This window comes from Astatotilapia calliptera, chromosome 4, assembly GCF_964374335.1.
Source record: "Astatotilapia calliptera chromosome 4, fAstCal68.1, whole genome shotgun sequence".
Lineage (NCBI taxonomy): Eukaryota > Metazoa > Chordata > Actinopteri > Cichliformes > Cichlidae > Astatotilapia > Astatotilapia calliptera.
The window spans coordinates 8,138,884-8,159,936 of NC_137425.1; the positions used below are offsets into that span (position 1 = coordinate 8,138,884).

The following is a 21,053-nucleotide window of genomic DNA, read 5'->3' on the forward strand; positions in this document are numbered from 1 at the left end:
TGACTAAATTCCGTTAATACAAACTAGAACTAAAGCAAAAAACTCTGAAAATTGAGTAAATAAATTTTGAAACCTAAACTTTAAAGAAAGCTAAGAATTGAATATCAAACTCCAAAAAATTTGAATCACCCATATACTTAATATAATTAAATATGCCATTATAGCTCATCCATCCAGATCAACTAGAACTAGTTTTCACATCAATTTGAACACACACACACACACACACACACACACACATGCAAATGATCCCTGTGAGTAAGGACCTCAGTCTATGGCACACAGCTACACTGTTTTGTAGTCGTATTACAATTCATTTCAAGTTGGCGCTCTAAATCTGATGAACACAACCGTGAGCCTCTTCAGGAAGATAGCATCCGTCCGGTACCCACACAAACAGCATTTTACTTTTTTGTTAAGTCAAACTTCTCATAAATTACAGATAACGCCCACGCTATACTCAGGTTAAATGAGGACAGAGAGGCAGAAGGAGGAGGAACACCCTTGTAACTTCACTGAAGCATGTACATGCAAAATGTATGCTCTCATATCTTCACTCTCTCCGTTCATCTGTGTTTCACTTCCCTGCCTCTCTCTGCATCCTCCCGCTTCGTGACTGGGCTGTTGGGAGAAGACTGTTCAGGTTTAGTGCCAACTGAAGGTGCTAATGGCCTATAGCTGTAGAACACACAGTGCCTTCTCCTTTGGTCTAGTCCTCTGTTCATCCTCCTTTTCATACTCCATCTTTGCTCTTTTCCTCTCCTCTGTTGAACAGCATTCACCAGAGATGTCTGAACATTGATCGGTATGCTATTCCCCCACTTCTTGTTCAACGCAGGCCATTTGACATTCAGAACATCCAGAAGAAAAGGAACATTTCAAATCAAACCTCTTTTTTTGTCCAGCCTATTTCTCCTAGCCAAGCTCAAATTAACATCAGTGTGAGATTTTGACAATATTCTCAGACTTCTTCCATTAAGCTCCTGAGAAATTTCTTTCCTCTCATCTCAGCCTGACCCTAATGTCTTAAATTGCTTTATTTGTCTGAAACAATCAGCTTCTGAGATATAAGACTACCATTCAAAAGAAAAATTCACTGGCTTTTAAGTGAGTTTGCACAAGATCAGAAATTTGTCTCAGTGATCAATTTCAAGTCTTTTTATTGCATGCTTTTATTGTGTTTACACACTTATGTGCCAACTAAACAGGAAGAACTATAATATAATCATTCCCCCTGGCCTATTTCTAAAAAAATGAAACAAAATTGATTTAAATTGATTGGATTCAATATTCAGTGTGAGACCAATAAACCCACAGTGACTATGTCACTTAATTATCTAATTACACCCATTTAAAACGACTGTAAAGTAGGTAGAACATTGCTTCTACAAGGTTGATACCTTATTAACAATGTAATAATTTCAAATAAAACACATACACTACTGTAGGTAATCTAGGATCTCAAAGCTTTTCCCACCACTTCCACTAAAAAGAAGTCACTAATGAAGTTAGTGCAAAGATTATTTACTTTTGTGTCCATATTGATTAACATGATTAACCCTCAGAGTAATCAATGCAACACTTGATTGGGAAAATTGACATCGATTGTTGTATTCCCTGTTTCCAGTATATTCCCGTAGAATGTCCTACTCTCCTTCTAAAGTTAGGATACGCAGTCAAATTAAATCAAGTTCAGCTGGATGTGGATGCATTTAAATCCATTTTAAAAAACTGAGATGTAATTGAGATCCTTATGCTTATTTTTGGCCCGCGCTGCGTGCCACCCACACCTCCCAGCACCTGCAACTCACTGGCAATCAGATCTACACACTGACCTTAATTCTCCCTGATTACTAAACAGGCTTCCGTGTTGCATGAGTGTCTGACCTTTTTACACAATCGCACACTCAAAGTTACACTGACTCATGGCTTTGCATCCACTCCTTGAGTGCAATCATATGGCGACACCGACACACAAGCTTACAAATGAAACTGTATTCCAGACAGTCGAGCTGTTTTTTTCCCTCCAATTTCTTTAAACTGCCTCAATTTTAGAAAAAAAAGGAAAGAAAAAGCCAATGACAACAAGCGCTCCTTTCACACAACTTGTCAAGGCAGTTGACATCTGGGTCACACTGTGCTGAATTTGTACTCACTTACTATGACTGGCCTGTTCTGTTCAGCCTAATTGGAATCTGACATTACGCAATAGCATTAAGAAGGTAAATGCATAAAAAGGCCATCTAGGTAGTAGGAACTCAATAAAGGGCCATTATTGCACATGCTTCCCTCCTTTAATAATAAATTGCATATATTTATCAGTTTCCAAATTAATTACTTTAGTTTCAAAGTATGGAACTGCAGTTGTAAGAAGGTGCAATAATCCTTCATGGGAATGCATTCAAGGAAATCTGACATTTCATTACTTTTAACTTTCCTTTCTGACTGTCTGCCTGCCTGTTTTGGTCAAAACCAACAGCAAACTGTTCAATGTTGATTTCCCTGCCATCATTTTCAAACAACCACCTCATACGTAAATTATTTTTTTTAGGAATGTCAGAGCTCAGAATGTCCAATAACAGACCACCCAGCATAGTTTTCAAACATTTCCTGCTCACAACTGCTTTACTCAAGTGACAACCAAGAAGCCAAAAACATGGAGCCAGCATGTTGCCTGCAATGTATTACTCTGGCATGTTTGAAGTTTATGAAAGCAGATTTTTTTGGTCTGTACTGGTGCAAACACTCATGGCGGCTAGTTTTGAAGACTGGACATCCATCTTACAGTAACTTGTTAAATAGAAGAAAGGTTTAGAGAACTGGTTGGCTAAACCACAGGAATTCAGGGCATTTCAATACACATTTTGTTGCTATTCACAGACTTTTATCACCCATTTCCCAACTAATCGTTCCTCTTACTGTAATAGAAAAAGGTGTTTGCTCCTTGCTGATAGGCTCAACTGGAGCTGCAGCAGTCAAAGAAGCAAAAATAAACACAAGGTGGTGGATATACTATTCCTGCTACTTGAGCATTTAGCCAGTGTCAGCTGTCACACCATGCATCAATCATATGGTTTAAGACACACAGGCAGATTGTGGTCTAGAACCTGTTTCTTTCCATTTCCTGTCCCTTAAAGCAGCAGTTAGCAGAGTTCATTAATATTTTTAAGTGGTTCAAAAAATTGAATAACAACTCTAAGAACCACTATGTATTATGATTCAGAGACGTGAATTTAGTTGCTAAGTAGCACCCGAACCATTTTGGGCCTAAAGACAGAATAGTTAGTCATGTTCGCAACCAGTCTTTCCCCAGTCCAACATTAGAAAAGTAAGAAGTAAGTAAGAAGCTGTTTTCCTTTTTAAACAGTCTATGATTCAGAGCTCTTGTCAATCATGCTGAAGTAAAGCAAAAACAGCTAAAGAACAGGCTGGGCAGAAGACAACACAGAAGGCTGGGGGTTGCTTTTAGGCTGAGCAGGGACCAATTCAATTCAGTTTTATTTATGTCGTGCCAACTCACAACAACAGTCTCCTCAAGGCACTTTATATCTAAAGGTAAAGACCCTGTAACAGGGGTCTCAAAGTCCACTCCTCGAGGGCCGGTGTCCTGAAACTTTTCCATGTGTCCCTGTTGCAAAACACCTGAATAAGATTAGTAGGTCATGAGCAAGAGAAGAGATTTTGATTGCATCCTGAAGTGGAAACCCCTAACCCTACTCAAGTAAATTTAAGTAAATGTAAGTGTTTGGAAAAAATATACTTTTATTGCACTGTGTTCATTCACTCATGAGCTGCTGTAACATGAATCAATTGGCTGAACTGCCACCTCAGCATGCAGTCAAGTTCTATAGTCTTGCTAATGACCTACTAATTGTATTCAGGTGTGTTGCAACAGGGACACATGGAAAAGTTTCCGGACAGTGGCCTTCGAGGACTGGAGTTCGAGACCTCTGCCCTACAATAATACAGAGAAACCCTAACACTCAGACAACCCCCAACGAGCAAGAACCTGGTGAAGGAAAGGAAAGGAAAAACTTCCTTTTAACAAAAACAAACCTCCTGAATCTGAAGTCTGAATCTGCCGGAGGGCAACCGATTAGGAGTGAGGGTAGAGGAAACAGGACTAAACACAAATGAGGACTGGTGTATAAACCACCACCGGTTAAAAGAGTTGAGTGAAGAAGAAGTGAAGAAAACCACTGTTCCTCTGTCAAAGTTTTGCTTCCTGGCAGACTGTTTCTAATGTCATCAAGCAAAGTCTAGATGCCTGGTCCTTACAGCAAGCCATTACTCTATTTGTTATCCATCAGATCAACGTGCAGGTTGGTTGTTGGATAAATTTCCGCTGTTGATGTATTCTAGACTGATTCAAGGATCCTCCAAGTCAGTATTAAAACACAAATATCAGTACATGATGATGAATGAGCCTTCACTATGTCAACACGGCTTAACAGATAGAACAGCGACCCCTGTGACAACCTCTTATTCTACAAATTGCGCTGTTAAATATGAATTCTATCTTTTCATTTCAAGAAAACCGACTCTCTCTCATTTGCTTTCAGGTTGTGCCTCTTCTCCTTCCTCCCTCTCCGTCTATTATTTTCCCAGCTCCAGGAAGAGCTCACTGCATAGTATCATATTTCACACTGTAAAGTCCAGATCTATGTCTCTCATGAACCCTACACATGCAATGAAAAGAACACACATATAATCCTTTACTCCAAAGTCACAGCAAAGCCCTATCTGTTCTCTAGTCACACACAAACTGTGTACTTTTAGAGAAAATATAAATATACAAACCGATGCACAGTACATTCAGCAGCTTTGGGAAGGCAGACCAGAAGTCCATTGCAAATAGAAAGCTATTGCAAGACACCCCTGAGCTTAGTCTGCCAATCCTAAAATTTGTCAATAACTACCAGTACATATATATAGTGCACACATATAATACAATACTGCAGACATTTAGTGGACAGGTGATGTAAAGAACAGATAAACAGAACTGGAAACACAAAAACACAGTTGTGCAATGCAAAAGAGCCATTTATATATGCATATGCATTGAAATTATTAATGTGCATGTGTGTGCGTGTGTGTGCGTGTCTTCAGAGCATCAGTGGAATGTTTGAGTCACATGTCTGTGCTTGCACTGTAACCTGCAGAAAGACACCCTGGGGCAATACATACTAGGTCACAGAAAGCATCACTGAGGACACAGCGGCACAAGACACAGATACTTTTACATCTTTAAAATAAACCAGGCATATGGTCTAAGCAGCATCTGCACAAGATTTCAAACAAACAGCAGAATTACTGGGAGTTAAGATCTTGCTTTAAAAGTTTGAGGTAAATTTGATTCCAACTCATGTTCCGTTTGTGTAGGTGATGCAGTTAAAGAATGACTGGGCAGACACAGCAACTCTGGCAAATTCCACAAACCATCAGATGCACAAATGACAAGGCTTAAACTAAGCACTTCCTGGATGAAATGAGACACAAAGACACAAACAAAAATTCCCAGAAAGGGTCAATAATTGAATCACACAACAAGACAATTAAATTCTATATCATATCTCTTCCCATTTATATGAACATTAAGCTCTTATACTTAATTCCCTGTTCATATGTAATCTGTGCCAGAGAAAGAGAAAAATGGGACCATCTGTGAATCCTTGGCAAACTCTCTGTACTAGCCACAACGGTAAGCAAGCATAAAGCATAGCTGAGCTGACAACAGGCCTTTAGATTCTAGCCAATACTGTTTATGAGCCTCGGTGCTGTGCTGCTTCAATCACTAACCATAAAGTCCAAAAGCTTAAATGTGTAATTGAACACTGACAGAGTTCCAGTAGTTAGATTCATAATAGTGAGTACAACAGTTGCACAGTTAGTAGACAGGAACCTGATCATGCAAGTTTTTACCACCCAAAAGAGCGCCGAGTCTTGTTTTCAGTATCAGTTTTGCATAATGCTTTGGGCAATTTGAATAATGCTTTTGCAATGCATTGCACTGGTTTTGTTTTGTTTTTTAAAAGCATAGCAAAAAGTGAAGGGAGCTTGGTATTGTGCACACAATGATTTTCACACAATTAGGTTTGCGATTATACAGTACTCTGCGCTGATTACCTGAAGTTGGCATCTTGACAAGCACAATGCTCAATGTGAAGGCTGAAAATTTCATATAACTCTGTGTATTAAGCTGCAGTTCTAAATAAGACTGAGTGAAGAGTCAGCCTACAAGCATCATCTGAATGATCATTTAAAGGAGCATCAATTTTAGAGACAGTAATTTTCGTCAAGCTAATCATTGCTGCTGTTTGTCATTTCTACTGGACATTTAATGTCTTTAATGTTTTGCTAAGCAAACACAATTATTAATAAAGTCTCTAATAGAATAAGCATTAAACTTGAAATTGTCTGATGAATGATTAAAAATCTAAACAACAAAGACTACAAAGATATTTTTGGTCTACCTGGCAGGTTTTGTTACTTTGTGTTGAACATGCATTTCAGTCAGCAGCAGAAAGAAGTATTGAAATTTACACCCTGAAACCACAAATATTTGACTGAAAGCCAAAAACCGATTATAAAATACAGTAATTTCACGATGCATCTATCAACAGAGATGTAAAAACAAAGCAAGCTCCTCTTCTCATCTAAGAAGCAGAAAAATGCACTTGTGCAGTCCAGCTTTCAGTGTGAATTACATAAGATCAGTCCCACGATTATGAAAGGTGTAAATATGCTGAGGTTTAAGGTTGGCTAGGTCTTGACATGGTGAGCGCCTCAAAGCGGAAACATAAAACACACATAAAAAAATTAATAAATAAATATCTAGCAAAGTGGGTACACAGAAATCGAGTACACGAGTATCCATGCTGACAAGAAGAAAGAAATACTGAAACCAGAGAGCATGATTAAGCTACAGGTCTCTTTAAACCAATCAGTGTTCATAGCTGTAGAAACTTGGCGACAGTAAACATGATGCAGGACAGCGCTGGATACCGATAGCTGTATATGCTGATGAGACAGGCTGGAGTGGAGACAAGCCTCATACACTTCTTTTTTTAACTCTAAAGTTCTAAAGATTTCAGCAACAGAAGCAAGTGCTAACTGGTTCATTCATGGAAATCCACATGAATGAATTAAATACACAAATAAAGGCGGGGGGGGGGGGACACCGTGGTGCAGCGGTCAGCACCACAGCTCTTTCTTCATAGCAAGAAGGACCTGGGTTTGAACCCAGTCTGTTTGTATGTTCTTCCAGTGTCTTGTGGGTTTTCTCCTGGCACTCCAGCTTCCTCCCACAGTCCAAAGACATGCATGGGGTTAAGTTAATTGATCGTTCTAAATTGGCTGTCAGTTTGACTGGTTGCCTTTCTATATGCCTTAGTTTTGCAACAGATTGGCAACCTGTCCAGGGTGTACCCTGCTCTTACACTATGACAGCCAGGATAGGCTCAGAACAGTAAACTCATTTATGCATTTATGCTGGACTTCGCTTGATGACATTAGAACCTCATTTATGTATAGTAGTCTAAAAGGTGTATTTCAGTGTTGTCAAATACATGACCTTATTCTGTTGTAAAATATGACAACAAAAGTGCAGCAGTACATTCTTTTTTTCCCTGTAGGGGAATTACTGTTGCCAGCAGTTACTTTGAAAGTTACTTTGAAAAAGTAATGAATTATAGTTACTAGTTACTTCTTCAAAAAAGTAACTGACTTAGTAACTGAGTTACAATATTCTAAAAGTAATTAATTACTTGAAAAGTAACTATTGCGTTACTGTTACGAATGTGTTTGTTTGTGCAGGTGCTGTGTTTTTGTCTATGTTAATTTAGCTGTGCCAGGTCCCTGTTCCGATTGGTGCGTGGACTTACTGCCCCGGCGTGATTGGATCCAGCTGGAGGACCCGCCCATTAAAAGGAGGCTGGAGTGCTACAGCGGGAGAGGTCCTCGCATTTCTCCTCATCACCCAGCAGTAGTCCTGTGGTAGCCGCTGGCTGCAGTATACGCTTGAAAGTTGTGGAAGTGGAGTGGGTAGGGGTGAGCTGCCATTTCTTTTGATCACCCGTTTTCTCCTGTTTTGAGTTAGTTAAGGAGGTCAGACTCTGTCTTTATTTTTGACTTTATTTTGGTGAGGTCAGGGGTGCGGGATTTGTGTAGGTTTGTTTTGTTTATTGTTTTGGCCTTGGCTCACCCTGAAGTGTTGACACTCCCGTTTTGGTTCTCTTTATTCACATTGTAAATAAATCACCTCATATCTAACGGATTGGTTTCGTGTGACTGCTTGGGTCTTGGGGAGGGAAGCGAGTGCCTCGTTCATGTTATGGCCTGGCCCTAGACGGGTCGTAACATGAATTGGGGGCTCGTCCTCTGCCTTTTTCTGTGGGTTTTTGCGTGTGTTTGGTCTGTTGGCGGTTTTCTTGGGTGTGGGGGTGGTAGGTGTGTGGAATTATGGAGTTTTCTTTGGATGATTTTGTTACTTCGCCTTCGTGGGATAGAATTGTGAAGTGCAGGAAAGCGGATTTGCTTATCATTGCTAGTTGTTATGACGTTCAAGTGTCCTATGGTGCCCGCAAAGCGGTGGTTAGGGACGCTTTGTGTGCAGAGTTGGTGGAGCGAGGCGTTCTTCCTGCCCCGCAGGCAGCTGTAGAGCAGCCTGATGGCGGGGGTGTGAAGGTGGCTCCGGAGGCTGAGCCGGGGTCGGATGCCAAAGGGCCTGTTAACGTGCTACCAGCCGAGGCGGACTCTGATGCGGCTGAGGCGGGCTCTGACACAGCCGAGGCGGACTCTGATGCTGCTGGGGCGAAGCCTGAAGCAGCTGAGTCTGGTACGGCCGGGGAACCCCTGGCGGGGCGGTCTACGGAAGATCTCCGTTTGACCCTCCGTATTCGGGAGGTGGAAGCCCGTGCTAAAGAGCTTGAGGTACAAGCAATGCACCTCCGTGTCAGAGCTTTGGAGCTGGAGCGAAAGCCCTCCACATCTGCCTCTAGTCATCCTAGTACGTCCACCGCGGTCCCGACAGGTTTTGACATCACCAAACACGTTAAACTGGTTCCCCCGTTTCGTGAGGCCGAAGTGGATTCCTATTTTAACGCTTTTGAGCGTATAGCGGCCGCGTTAAGCTGGCCGAAGGAATTTTGGCCGCTGCTGTTACAATGCAAATTGGTTGGCAAAGCCCAGGAGGTGTGTACCAGTTTATCAATTGAAGATAGCCTGGATTATGACGTCATGAAGAAGACTGTGTTGCAGGCATATGAGCTCGTCCCAGAAGCCTACCGTCAAAAATTTAGGAAGTGTGAAAAAACCGCCAATCAGACATTTGTGGAGTTTGCCCGTGAGAAAAGTCGCCTGTTTGAACGATGGTTGCAGGCCAGTAAAGCACAGGATTTTGAGGGGCTGAAAGAGCTTCTTTTGTTAGAGGAATTCAAAAAATGTTTGCCGGACCAAGTAGTTATTTATCTGAACGAGCAAAAGGTGACCTCACTTGCTAAAGCGGCAGTGATGGCTGATGAGTTTACTCTCACCCACAAAACTATATTTTCAGCCGCTGTCGCACAGAATACTAGGGTGGGACAGGAAAGGAAGATAAAGTCACCAAAGATAGGACTGAAAGATAGACAGGAGGATGGTGTTAATCGCGACTGTTTTTATTGTCGCGAACCCGGACATCTGATCGCTGTCTGTCCTGCGCTCCGGAGGAAAGAGCAGCGCAAAGGCTCTAGAAATCCAGCGGGCGTAGGTCTCATCAAAGTTGTCCCTTTGCCTAAATCGCATTCCACTCTCACCCGTGATTTGCACCATGTGGATGCAGAAATAGAGCCACGTTTTAAACCGTTCATCACGAAAGGCTTTGTTTCTGTGACGGGAGAAGAGGCCGACAAAGTGCCTGTTACTATTCTTCGGGACACGGGTGCGCATCAGTCGTTTATGTTGGATAGTGTACTACCATTGTCAGATAAAACTGCTTGTGATTCGGATGTGTTGGTTTGGGGAATTAAGATGAGCGTTCTTCGGGCGCCGTTACACAAAGTCCATTTACATTCGCCCGTGAAAACGGGGCATGTCAAAGTTGCGGTGAGTTCCCAGTTGCCGATTAAAGGGGTTTCGTTTATTTTAGGAAATGACTTGGCTGGTGGGACAGTTTTCCCACCGCCTGAAGTGGTGGAAACGCCTATTTCTTCTGTCACTGATGTTGCCGCCCCTTTGTTAAATGTGTTTCCTGTTTGTGCAATCACTCGTGCGCAGTCACGCAAATTTGATGACGTTATGGATGTTGCTGACACGTTTATGGCGACGCCAGACGGGAGAATATCTCCCAGCCGTGAGAGTGACAGAACAAAAAGCGATGTGATGAAACTGATGCCAGAGCTGGATGAGAAATTGAATAGGGATGCATTGATAACCGCTCAGCAGAATGACTCATCACTGGCTCCCTGTTTTCTATCTGCAGCTAAGAGTGCAGGAAGTGAATCACCCACTTCTTATTTTTTGCAAGATGGAGTTCTTATGAGGAGGTGGTCCTCTGACCGGTGTGGTTTGTCTGGTGCTACGCAGGTGGTGGTGCCGAAGCCACATCGAGGGCAGGTGCTTAGCTTAGCGCATGATGCCAGCATGGCTGGACATCTTGGGGTGAACAAAACATATCATCGGGTGTTGCGCAACTTCTTTTGGCCAGGGTTGAAAGCTGATGTGGTGGCATATTGCCGTACCTGTACCACATGTCAGATGGCGGGGAAACCTAACAGACCCATTCCACCTGCTCCGTTACATCCTATTCCAGTCATAGGTGAGCCGTTTGAAAAAGTAATATTGGATTGTGTGGGTCCCCTGCCAAAAACCAAATCCGGACACCAATACATACTTACAATAATGTGTTCAGCAACAAGGTACCCAGAGGCAATTCCACTACGCACGCTGAAAGCAAAACCGGTGCTAAAAGCACTACTTAAATTTTTCTCTACTTTCGGGCTTCCAAAGGTTGTTCAAACAGACCAAGGAACGAATTTCACCTCAAAAATGTTTGCACAGGTCGTGGAGGAGTTGCACATAAAACATGTAAAATCCAGTCCATACCACCCGGAAAGTCAAGGTGCTCTGGAAAGATTCCATCAAACCCTCAAAGCTATGCTGCGCAAGTTCTGCGCGGGGTCGGATAGAGAATGGGATGAGGGTCTGCCGTTATTGTTGTTTGCAGTCAGAGAAGTCACTCAGGAATCCTTGGGATTCAGTCCGATGGATCTGGTGTTTGGACACGTGGTCCGCGGTCCCCTCCGCCTTCTGAAGGAGAAGTGGTTGTCAGAAACTTCTGAAACTCAGCATAATGTTCTGGATTATGTTAGCGGACTTCGGGAAAAGCTTCACCTTGCATGTCAGTTAGCTCGAGAGAATCTGTCACATACGCAAGCTAAAATGAAAACTCGCTATGATAAAAAAGCTGTTTGCAGAAGTTTAATCTGTTAAAATCGTTTCACTCGAGGAGTCCTTCGGGTGCGCCGTCTCCAGTGTGCGCCGCTAGTACTGTTTCTCCCTATGAACCCTCTGATGACGGGCTACTCCAGAAAAGTGAAGCGCTGGGTAGCGGCCGGTTAAAAAATTCGGAGATCTTAAATGATTTAGACACATATTTAGTCCACCTGTCTGAACCCGCTCGAGCTGACATCACTGATCTGATAGAAAAGAACTTATTACTTTTTTCTGATCACCCTCGTCAAACTGCGGTCCTGTGCCACGATATTGATGTGGAAGGACATAAACCGATTAAGCAACATGCTTACCGAGTGAACCCAGTGAAAAGGGCGATAATGCAGAAGGAAGTTGACTATCTCTTAGAACACGGTTTAGCCTTTCCGAGCGCCAGCGCATGGAGTTCACCGTGTGTGCTAGTACCAAAACCTGACAACACTCCTCGGTTTTGTAATGATTACAGGAAGGTTAACGCTGTTACCAAACCTGATTCATTTCCTCTTCCTAGAATGGAGGATTGTATTGATAGAGTGGGATCGGCATCGTTTGTAACCAAACTTGATTTGTTAAAAGGTTACTGGCAAGTACCTTTAACTCCCCGAGCCTCTGAAATATCTGCTTTTGTTACACCGGACCATTTTCTCCAGTATACGGTTATGCCGTTTGGGTTGCGTAATGCACCCGCTACTTTCCAGCGCCTTATGGCCAAAGTACTGGCGGGCGTGAATAACTGCGATGCCTACCTGGACGATGTTGTCATTTACTCATCCACCTGGTCTGACCACTTACAAACACTCTCTCTTGTTTTCAGCCGTTTTCAGGAGGCCTCGCTTACGTTGAACCTAGCCAAATGTGAATTTGGCAGAGCCACCATCACATATCTGGGAAAACAGGTGGGTCAGGGACAGATACTGCCGGTGACCGCGAAAATACAGGCGATCGTTGAGTTTCCAGTCCCACAAACGAGAAGGGCGCTGCGCCGATTTCTGGGAATGTGTGGTTATTATAGAGGGTTTTGTAAGAACTTTGCCACTGTCGTCGTTCCTCTCACCGATTTGATCAGTCCGAAGAAGCCTTTTGTGTGGACGCCTGTTTGTCAGACTGCTTTCGAGTCTGCGAAAGCATTACTGTGCAGTTCCCCTGTTCTTACGGCCCCGAATTTCATGTCCCCTTTCAAGCTCGAGGTTGACGCTAGTGCGGTTGGTGCAGGAGCTGTCCTTATGCAGGAAGACCATTGCGGCGTGGATCGCCCAATTTGTTACTTTTCAAAAAAATTCAACAAACATCAGATGAACTACAGTACCATTGAAAAGGAAGCCCTTGCCTTGTTGTTAGCCCTACAGCATTTCGAGGTGTATATCGGATCCAGCTCTATCCCTGTTCAAGTGTTCACTGACCATAACCCATTGGTATTTCTCTCCCAGATGCAAAACTCAAATCAGAGACTTATGCGTTGGTCCCTTCTTTTGCAAGACTTCAACCTGCAGATCAAGCATAAGAAAGGGACGGAAAATGTCATCGCGGACGCCCTGTCGAGAGCAATTTTGTAGTTTAGGAATTAAACAATAGGAGGATTGTTTAAATCTTATGGAAGGGGGTGTTACGAATGTGTTTGTTTGTGCAGGTGCTGTGTTTTTGTCTATGTTAATTTAGCTGTGCCAGGTCCCTGTTCCGATTGGTGAGTGGACTTACTGCCCCGGCGTGATTGGATCCAGCTGGAGGACCCGCCCATTAAAAGGAGGCTGGAGTGCTACAGCGGGAGAGGTCCTCGCATTTCTCCTCATCACCCAGCAGTAGTCCTGTGGTAGCCGCTGGCTGCAGTATACGCTTGAAAGTTGTGGAAGTGGAGTGGGTAGGGGTGAGCTGCCATTTCTTTTGATCACCCGTTTTCTCCTGTTTTGAGTTAGTTAAGGAGGTCAGACTCTGTCTTTATTTTTGACTTTATTTTGGTGAGGTCAGGGGTGCGGGATTTGTGTAGGTTTGTTTTGTTTATTGTTTTGGCCTTGGCTCACCCTGAAGTGTTGACACTCCCGTTTTGGTTCTCTTTATTCACATTGTAAATAAATCACCTCATATCTAACGGATTGGTTTCGTGTGACTGCTTGGGTCTTGGGGAGGGAAGCGAGTGCCTCGTTCATGTTATGGCCTGGCCCTAGACGGGTCGTAACAGTTACTTTAAAAAAACGTTTAACCCTCTGGGGTCCAGGGTATAACTGGCCATTTTTAACTACTTTTGATTTTCCCTCAACATTTTACCTTTAAAAACTATTTTAAAGGTAAAAACTACTATATGATAATTTATGGCAAAGGGGTGGGATTAAATAAGTGTTTACTTCTTCCCACCCCGTTTCCTTGTTAGTAACTGTAACGGCGTTGTAACGATAGGAATAGCAATTAGTTAGATTACTCGTTACTGAAAAAAGTAACGCCGTTAGTAACGCAGTTACTTGTAACGCCGTTCTTCCCATCACTGGTTGCCGGTAATATTGACTTTAAGCTTTACTAATATCTTTAACATAAACATAAAACTAGCTCTGATATGCTTTCATGTAAATCCACCCAGAAGGTCAGACGGTCAGATGCTGACTCGCTTTCTTCCTCCAGCAAATCTCTGGTCTTATCTTACAATATTAACTTTCTCTCATCTTATTGTATTCTCACAGAAAGATGTGGCTGAAAGTTCAGTCTTTTGTCGCATACAACTGTTAGAAATTTCCATATCCCTCACATCATTCCCTCTACTGTTCAGGTTCTCCTCATGTTCAAATTTCAGTCTCAGAGATAAGTCTTCCTGACCACCCTGGCATGGCTTGTCTGCAGAAGACGATGAATAAATGATGCAAACGTGAAGACAGAGCTCTCTATCTGACAGACCAAACCTAAGAATGACGGAGTCAATAAAAGAAATGAAAAAACTGATTTTAATATGTGTTAGCATTAGCCTTCTTTTCTCCTCTTGTGTTTCTGTGTAAGTGTGTGTCTGTGCACACGGGCACCTATGTGCATATGTGATCATGGTAACACGTGATCCTGATCACCATACTAAAGGGATTTCATATTCCTATCCATTTGTACTCAATAGTTATTACTGCCTCATTTATTATCAGCCACAACAGCTTGACTGGTTCCAGTTGGAATGATCCAATCCAAAAGAATTGTAAACCTCCCAATCCTTTGTTCCTTTTATCAATGCTGGCATGTTTTTCTGACAGTTGCACAATGGAACAGTAACAGTAAAATAAGCCTTATGACAGTAGAGCATTTGTACCGACAGCGAAGCTTTTGCTTTGAGGTTTTTCCTTCTTTATTTCTACAGCATGTACAGATTCAAAGATAACAAACAGTTCTGCTCGTACCAAAAACCTGCATCAAAAACTAGCATGTTTTTTTCCACACAGAACTCTTAAGTGGGAATCAGTGAGGGGACCAGTCAATATTCTTACTAATAAACAGAACTAATTATGCAATTGGCATTAAAAAGAACGCATCATCCGTCCGATACATTCATGGTTTGAAACATGCAGCTTTTGTATTTTGCAAAGGATTGCAAATTGTTTCATCATTGACAGAAAGTACTCTTGAGGAGGCACTGTTACATTCACTTTCTGTCTTACTGTATATTGACAGAAAAAAAAACATGTGATGAGAGGAAGTGGCATGAAGGCAGTAAACGCATGCAAAAGCAAAGCCTGATGGAGATGGTGCAGTTCTCACAGACATTATCTTTCAAACCTCTCATCCCCTAGCTCAGATAAACCTGGGGATGATCAGATGACATATCTGACCATTATTCAACCTTACAACCACTCTACAGAAGAGCCAAGACCATACCAGACTCTACTAAAGTGTATGTCCAAACCAATGCCCTGCCTGGATTGTTTCAGCCGCAGATTTTCTCTGGCATGAGTACCACATTGACATAGACAACCTGCCTATCCTCTGATGACATCACTGTTGTGCACATCCCTCAAGGATCATCAAGATAAGCCATCACCTCAAGCACTCCCTGACGGTGTCCAATCAAATCACTTGTTCTCGTTTGATCTCTTTGCAATTTGACACATGGGTAATTGGGGTTATAGTTAAAATCGGTATCCTTCAAGGGAATAAACCAGGACAAAGGATTAGGAGGCACCTTTGCTCCACGCACATGAATGGCCAAAAGTTCAAGAGAAACTTGACTGGTTCGTGAGACCTTTTAACAATTTTTAAAGAAGCTGCTATAAAAATCTCCAAATCTTTGTTAGAACTGTATTTAGAAATTTGCCTAGTCATCAAAAATAACCTGGATAAGTTTGATGTGTTTCTTGAAAGCGTTTATAACCAAGCTTCAAAAACTCCAATAAAGACAGTGGCTCAAATATATCAAATTTCCCCATTGACCAGATCAAACGTACTGGCATTTAAAGCGCTTTAGACTCCAAGCTACTTTTTACCACACATTCACACAGCGCTTTATTCTCTGCACTTTAAGCGCTTTATCTACCTCACATCCACAACCAATTTAGAGTCACCATCTCAAAGTCAAAAGACCTTCTTGCTGGGAGGCACCATTGCTAACCACTATGACACCATGCTGCACTTATGCTGCTTGTCCTTTCTATACTTTATGACGCAAGTCAGCTTCAAGGGAGGAAAGTGTTTTGTTATGCCTATCAAATATGCTTAAAATAGCAAGTCAAAAACTTAAAACGCACATAATTCTACACTCTAAAATCACTGTTGTTCAATAACTGGATATGGGTGATTGTGAGCTTGTTCTCGTTTCTTGTTGGTGAGTGACCTTTACAAAACTGTTTATGATTTACCTCCCCGTTTGATGCTAAGTTGCGGTTTCACATACAATAAAGCCTATTCGAGATGTTTGTATTTCGCAGATTGCTGCTTTTAGAACACGAGCCAAGAGAGCGAACGATGACTCAGCAGCCCCAGACGTCTGTAATCACCGCTTCACATCTTCTGGTGCCTCTTTTTCAACGCAGTGCAGATCTCTGCCTTCCAAAAATATCCAGGCGTTTAGTACAAGTTGCTGCTGCAGGACACATGGGAATTACTTATGCTCTTTGAAATCCATGAACAGACACACATTTTACCTAAACTTGAGTTATCTGTACCCATATTCCCTTTAAATTAAGTTTCTGGAGAAAGCTATTATTTTTCATAAAGCCTGTGATGGGAGTAGTGATGCATAAACAGGTTCTTATTCCAATTCTCATTTTCATCATCTCAGATGATCCCTCTATATGTAATCAGTGTTATTAGTTCAGGCTTGTACTGAGTTGTCCTCAGCCCTGGAAAGGATCAGACAAAGCTCACATTAGTGAAACAATAGCCAGACTCAGAGGCAGAGATTTAAGACACTGTCCTCATACGCAAAATATCCCCTACAGCTATGTTTCTATCCAGGTGTTCGACATGTTTTAAATTTTACTGGAATAATACAAACCAGAAGGTCTGTCTTCGAAGAATTCTGTTATTCTGTTCTCGTAAAAAGTAAGGAAGCATGTGTGAAGTCGGTATACTGAAAAATATAATCAAACTGCAAGAATCCTCCAGAAATAATTCAAATAAGGAGATTCAAATTAAAATAACAGTTCATGTCATGGTGACCATTCCTAATTAATCATACAAAACCCCTGTGGCATGAACTAGGACTGCTCCCTCATCAACCTTGGAGCGTTATGAAATCCACTGATATCTGCCTGGTCAGCTTTAACACTGATACCACACAGGTCATCTGGCTGAGACAAGGGAAGGATGCCCTGAATTTCTTATCGAGACCAGGGGTAGTCAAACGCAGTAATAAACTGCTCTTTCTATTTATATGATAAATAAGTGGAGGGCTATGACCTTGAGATTGGAAGGAACATTTCAGCGCTGAGGATTATTTGGCATTATTTGGCAGAACGCTTTTCTCTAACAGAGGCAAGAGTGCCAAAAATCTTGTCTTTCTTGGTTTTAACCCAGAGAATATTTTGTCCTTCAGATAAAAGAAAAAAACATTCTCAACATCTATCTTTAAATTGCATGAGCTGCATGCAAATTTGTAAATTACTTGATGTCTCATCTCAGATTATTTGAACATAGCATTTACCTGCCCCTATCTTCATCCAGGACATTCACTTTACTCAGTGGATTAATCCCCTCGCAAGGTCAGGCTCTTTTAAAGTATTCTATTGCATTCTGGAGGTGGGGAGGGGTACACTGAGTCATTTTGACTCAAATCTATTACATGAGATCAATGAAAAGTTGAAGTGATGTCCTGCCTCTCGTGGCAAAAGAGAAAAGAGGTGAAAGGGTGAGATGTTCTTATGCATGTACAACTGATAACAGTGTGACCCGTATCGATTTTTATTTTCTGTTGAAGTGGGTTTATATCATTTATGTCTGTGCTTTCCTAATAAATTAGAACCTGACTTTGCAGGTCAAAATGCTTTACCTTGCCTGTACTCGCCTGAAAAAACCCCATCTAGAATGCATAAAGATGAATGGAACAATATGCTAAATGTACTGTATATTATGTTGACTTGCAAGACTATCCGCCTTACATGCTTCGTAAAACACTGGTTGCTGCTTCACTAGCTGCGCTAGTTGTCAGTCCCCTCCACCCTGCAGCCAGGCTGGAGCCGGCCTTGCAGCTGTCCACAATCCAGCATTACATAACAAGGCTGCATCACCAAACACCCCCCACCTACCCACCTCCCCAGCCACTTTGCAGTCTCTCCACCACGAAAATGTCACCCCGCTGAGGAAATTAGAAGAGGACAAACATGCAAACTCCTTCCTTCCAAGATTTGCATACCGAGGGCCAAGTTAATGTTCCGATGCAATGCTGGAATAGCTTGTTTGCTTCCTGATTCCCATGCACCCACAACTCCTTCACCTTTTAGAGCTTGGCTTAAACAGACATGCAGTAAACTGCTGAAAAGCAGTCATGTGCGCTGAAGCTACACAGAAACCAACTGCATAGAATGGTTGATCTATTTTCCCGCCATGCCCCACTTGACCAGTGTTTACTTTATTGTTATCTTATTAGTGGAGTGCATCGTTCTAGCACCGACCAGAGAAATTAAACCCTACTTGGATGCACGATGAAGATTAGAAAGTAACATTTCAAGATATGAATGTCTGTCGACGAATATCTACACGTTCTTCTACATGTCAAGACAAGCAACTGTAACAATATTTGATGTATCATAGTAAGCTTATAGAGCAGAGGACTTTTCTAAACTTAACACTGTACCACGTAACGTGTAACATAAAAAAGGGAATTCAAACTATGCCCAGTTTGTAGTTTCCTTGTGTTTTTATCAGTCTGGCCTTCTTTTCGCTCCAAAATTCTATCTTATGTACCTTCTACTCTATTTCACCAAGGACATGCATGATGCAGTCAAGCGCACACAGACATCCAACAGGAAAAAGCGCCTCAGACACATCAGTGCACCTCTCAGAAGAAACCATACTGCATCACATAGGTATCACTTGTAACTAAGTAACACTCTGATGATAAGCGTTTTCCACAGATAATTCAGGATATTCAAATATCTACTGTATTTTTTTTTCTTTTTTTGTTGATTCCAATCAGCCATCAGCCTTGAAAGTTTAAAACACACAACCTGAGGTTTGAGATCATATTTTGTTTGTGACAAATATGTATGTTTTTTAAGGAATGTAAACTGCAGACTGGCTCCTTTATAGCTATTTTACTGGCACTATAAATGGAATTTGCAGTGGATTTTACATCTGAAAGTTCATAGATGTGTGTGCCTATGTGTTTGTTTGAAGGTCTGAATGAGAGTACTTTGTGTCTGTTCACATTCAGGGGAAATCCAATAATGGGGGGTAACAAATAACCTGCCTGCATGCTGTCAGTTGCTATGCAAGCTGAGTCTGATATGACAGACTGCAACTCTCCAGTGTGTCCCACCTCCATAATACTTCTATATCCACCAGAGACCCCATGGTAATCTGTAACAGACTGCAACAAGGCAGATATTATGCAGTAGCCTACTAAAAGCATGTAGAGTCACATTATATATAACATGAGGAAACTTGCCACTTTGACAGTGCAGGTTTGTGGAAGACAAGTTAATTAACCTCTAGTAATGGGAGCACTAATTAGGGTTGCGCGCCATTAAAAACATTAGAATGACACTATCCATTACTGAAGGAGCTATAAGAAGAAATGCGCATGCCCCGGCCAACGATCTAAATTTATATTGTGGGAAAAAAGTTTCAAAGGACACCAAATTCTACACACCATCAGTCCGACTTACTTTCACTTCCACATTTCTTACCCCTGTAACAAATTCCAATTTAGATACAACCTAAGGATAACTAATATTATTATAATATGGACCTTTACGGTAACCTAATATCAGGTTTTCAAAGTGACTGAAAGTGTCTCGACTGGTTTGACACTAAGCAGGAAAATCCACACATGAAAAACAAAATAAAGATGTTCTATGGAAACCTTAACGAACTTTTCGGCTTTATTCCCATAAGGCTATGAATTTTGACATTATGCCAAAGTTCTACGGGGCGCTGCAAAACTGAAAGCTGCCTAATTCTCATTTTTTATGGGGCATTTACGGAAACTCTGGAAGTCCGCACACACATTTTTACTGCCTGCCTTGCTTTACAGCTGTAGCACCGCCACTTTGCAAATTCTCCTTGTGTCACCTTGAGGATCGGTGACAATGAGAATAAGTGATCGCCAACCTTCATGATGCCGCAAGGTGTGTTTCCAGCTCCCTGACTTCTCTCCGCTGAATTATCACGGCTGCCACTCCCGATCCTTGGACTGCCGTGGTCCCTGTACCGTCCGTTGGTGTAAACTCCCTCCGCCCCGTACCCCTGAGCGGCGGCCGACACCTCCAAGTACGTCCGGGTACCGGTCGGAGGTAGAGTGGCCGCATCGCCGGTGATCCCCGCAGCGTTGGTCGCGCCCTGAGCTGGCGGGGCGCTGATGGCAGGATCCAATAAATGTCCCGACACCCCATCTGAAGCGTGTACCCCTGCCATGATCCGCCGGTGTTACAGCAGAGCCCTCCCCGCCACAATGTAAAAACAACCCATTTTCTCAAACCACGGTGGACTTGCTGTCATCCGGGCGGCTCGTCTCCTTCACCGAATTACCGAGGCTGGTCCATCATCGGAGCGCACGGCAGCGTTGGTACTCGAGAGCCAGGCCGGTCAGACTGAACTGTCCTGGTGAAATAACAAGCAGACGGTGCACCCCACACGCGCGACGTCTCCCGCTTCGCTTTCTGGAAGCGCGTGCTCATAAAAAAAATGGAAATACAGACTTAAGATCGGGGTTTGAGGATGTCGCTCCTGTTTATCGCTTGCAGTTTCGTCTCCTTGCCCTGAAAAAAATCTGTTTCTCTCACCACGTCCGCTTCTCTAGACTCTGCGCGCATCGCCTCGTGCCAGCAACACTTTTGCAGTGCTTGCAAACTGGAGGAGATCTTCCCCTCTCAGGCATCCGCGGGACAAATTCAAGAACGTGAGAGCGCACTCGCATAAACGCGTGCGCACACGGACAAGTACGTGCACCACTCCATCAGTGTCGCGTGCGC

At 42.6% G+C, this 21,053-nt stretch overlaps 1 protein-coding gene across 1 annotated transcript in view; it reads right to left on the reverse strand.

Moving 5' to 3' along the window:
- The window catches only part of stat5a (signal transducer and activator of transcription 5a), a 99,052-nt gene that overhangs the window by 52,403 nt on the left and 25,596 nt on the right, over positions 1 to 21,053 (reverse strand). The window contains 4 exon segments of the mRNA XM_080300665.1: positions 20,194 to 20,498; positions 20,501 to 20,573; positions 20,671 to 20,890; positions 20,892 to 20,991. Of these exon segments, the coding sequence (XP_080156791.1) occupies positions 20,194 to 20,498; positions 20,501 to 20,573; positions 20,671 to 20,890; positions 20,892 to 20,991 (698 nt within the window).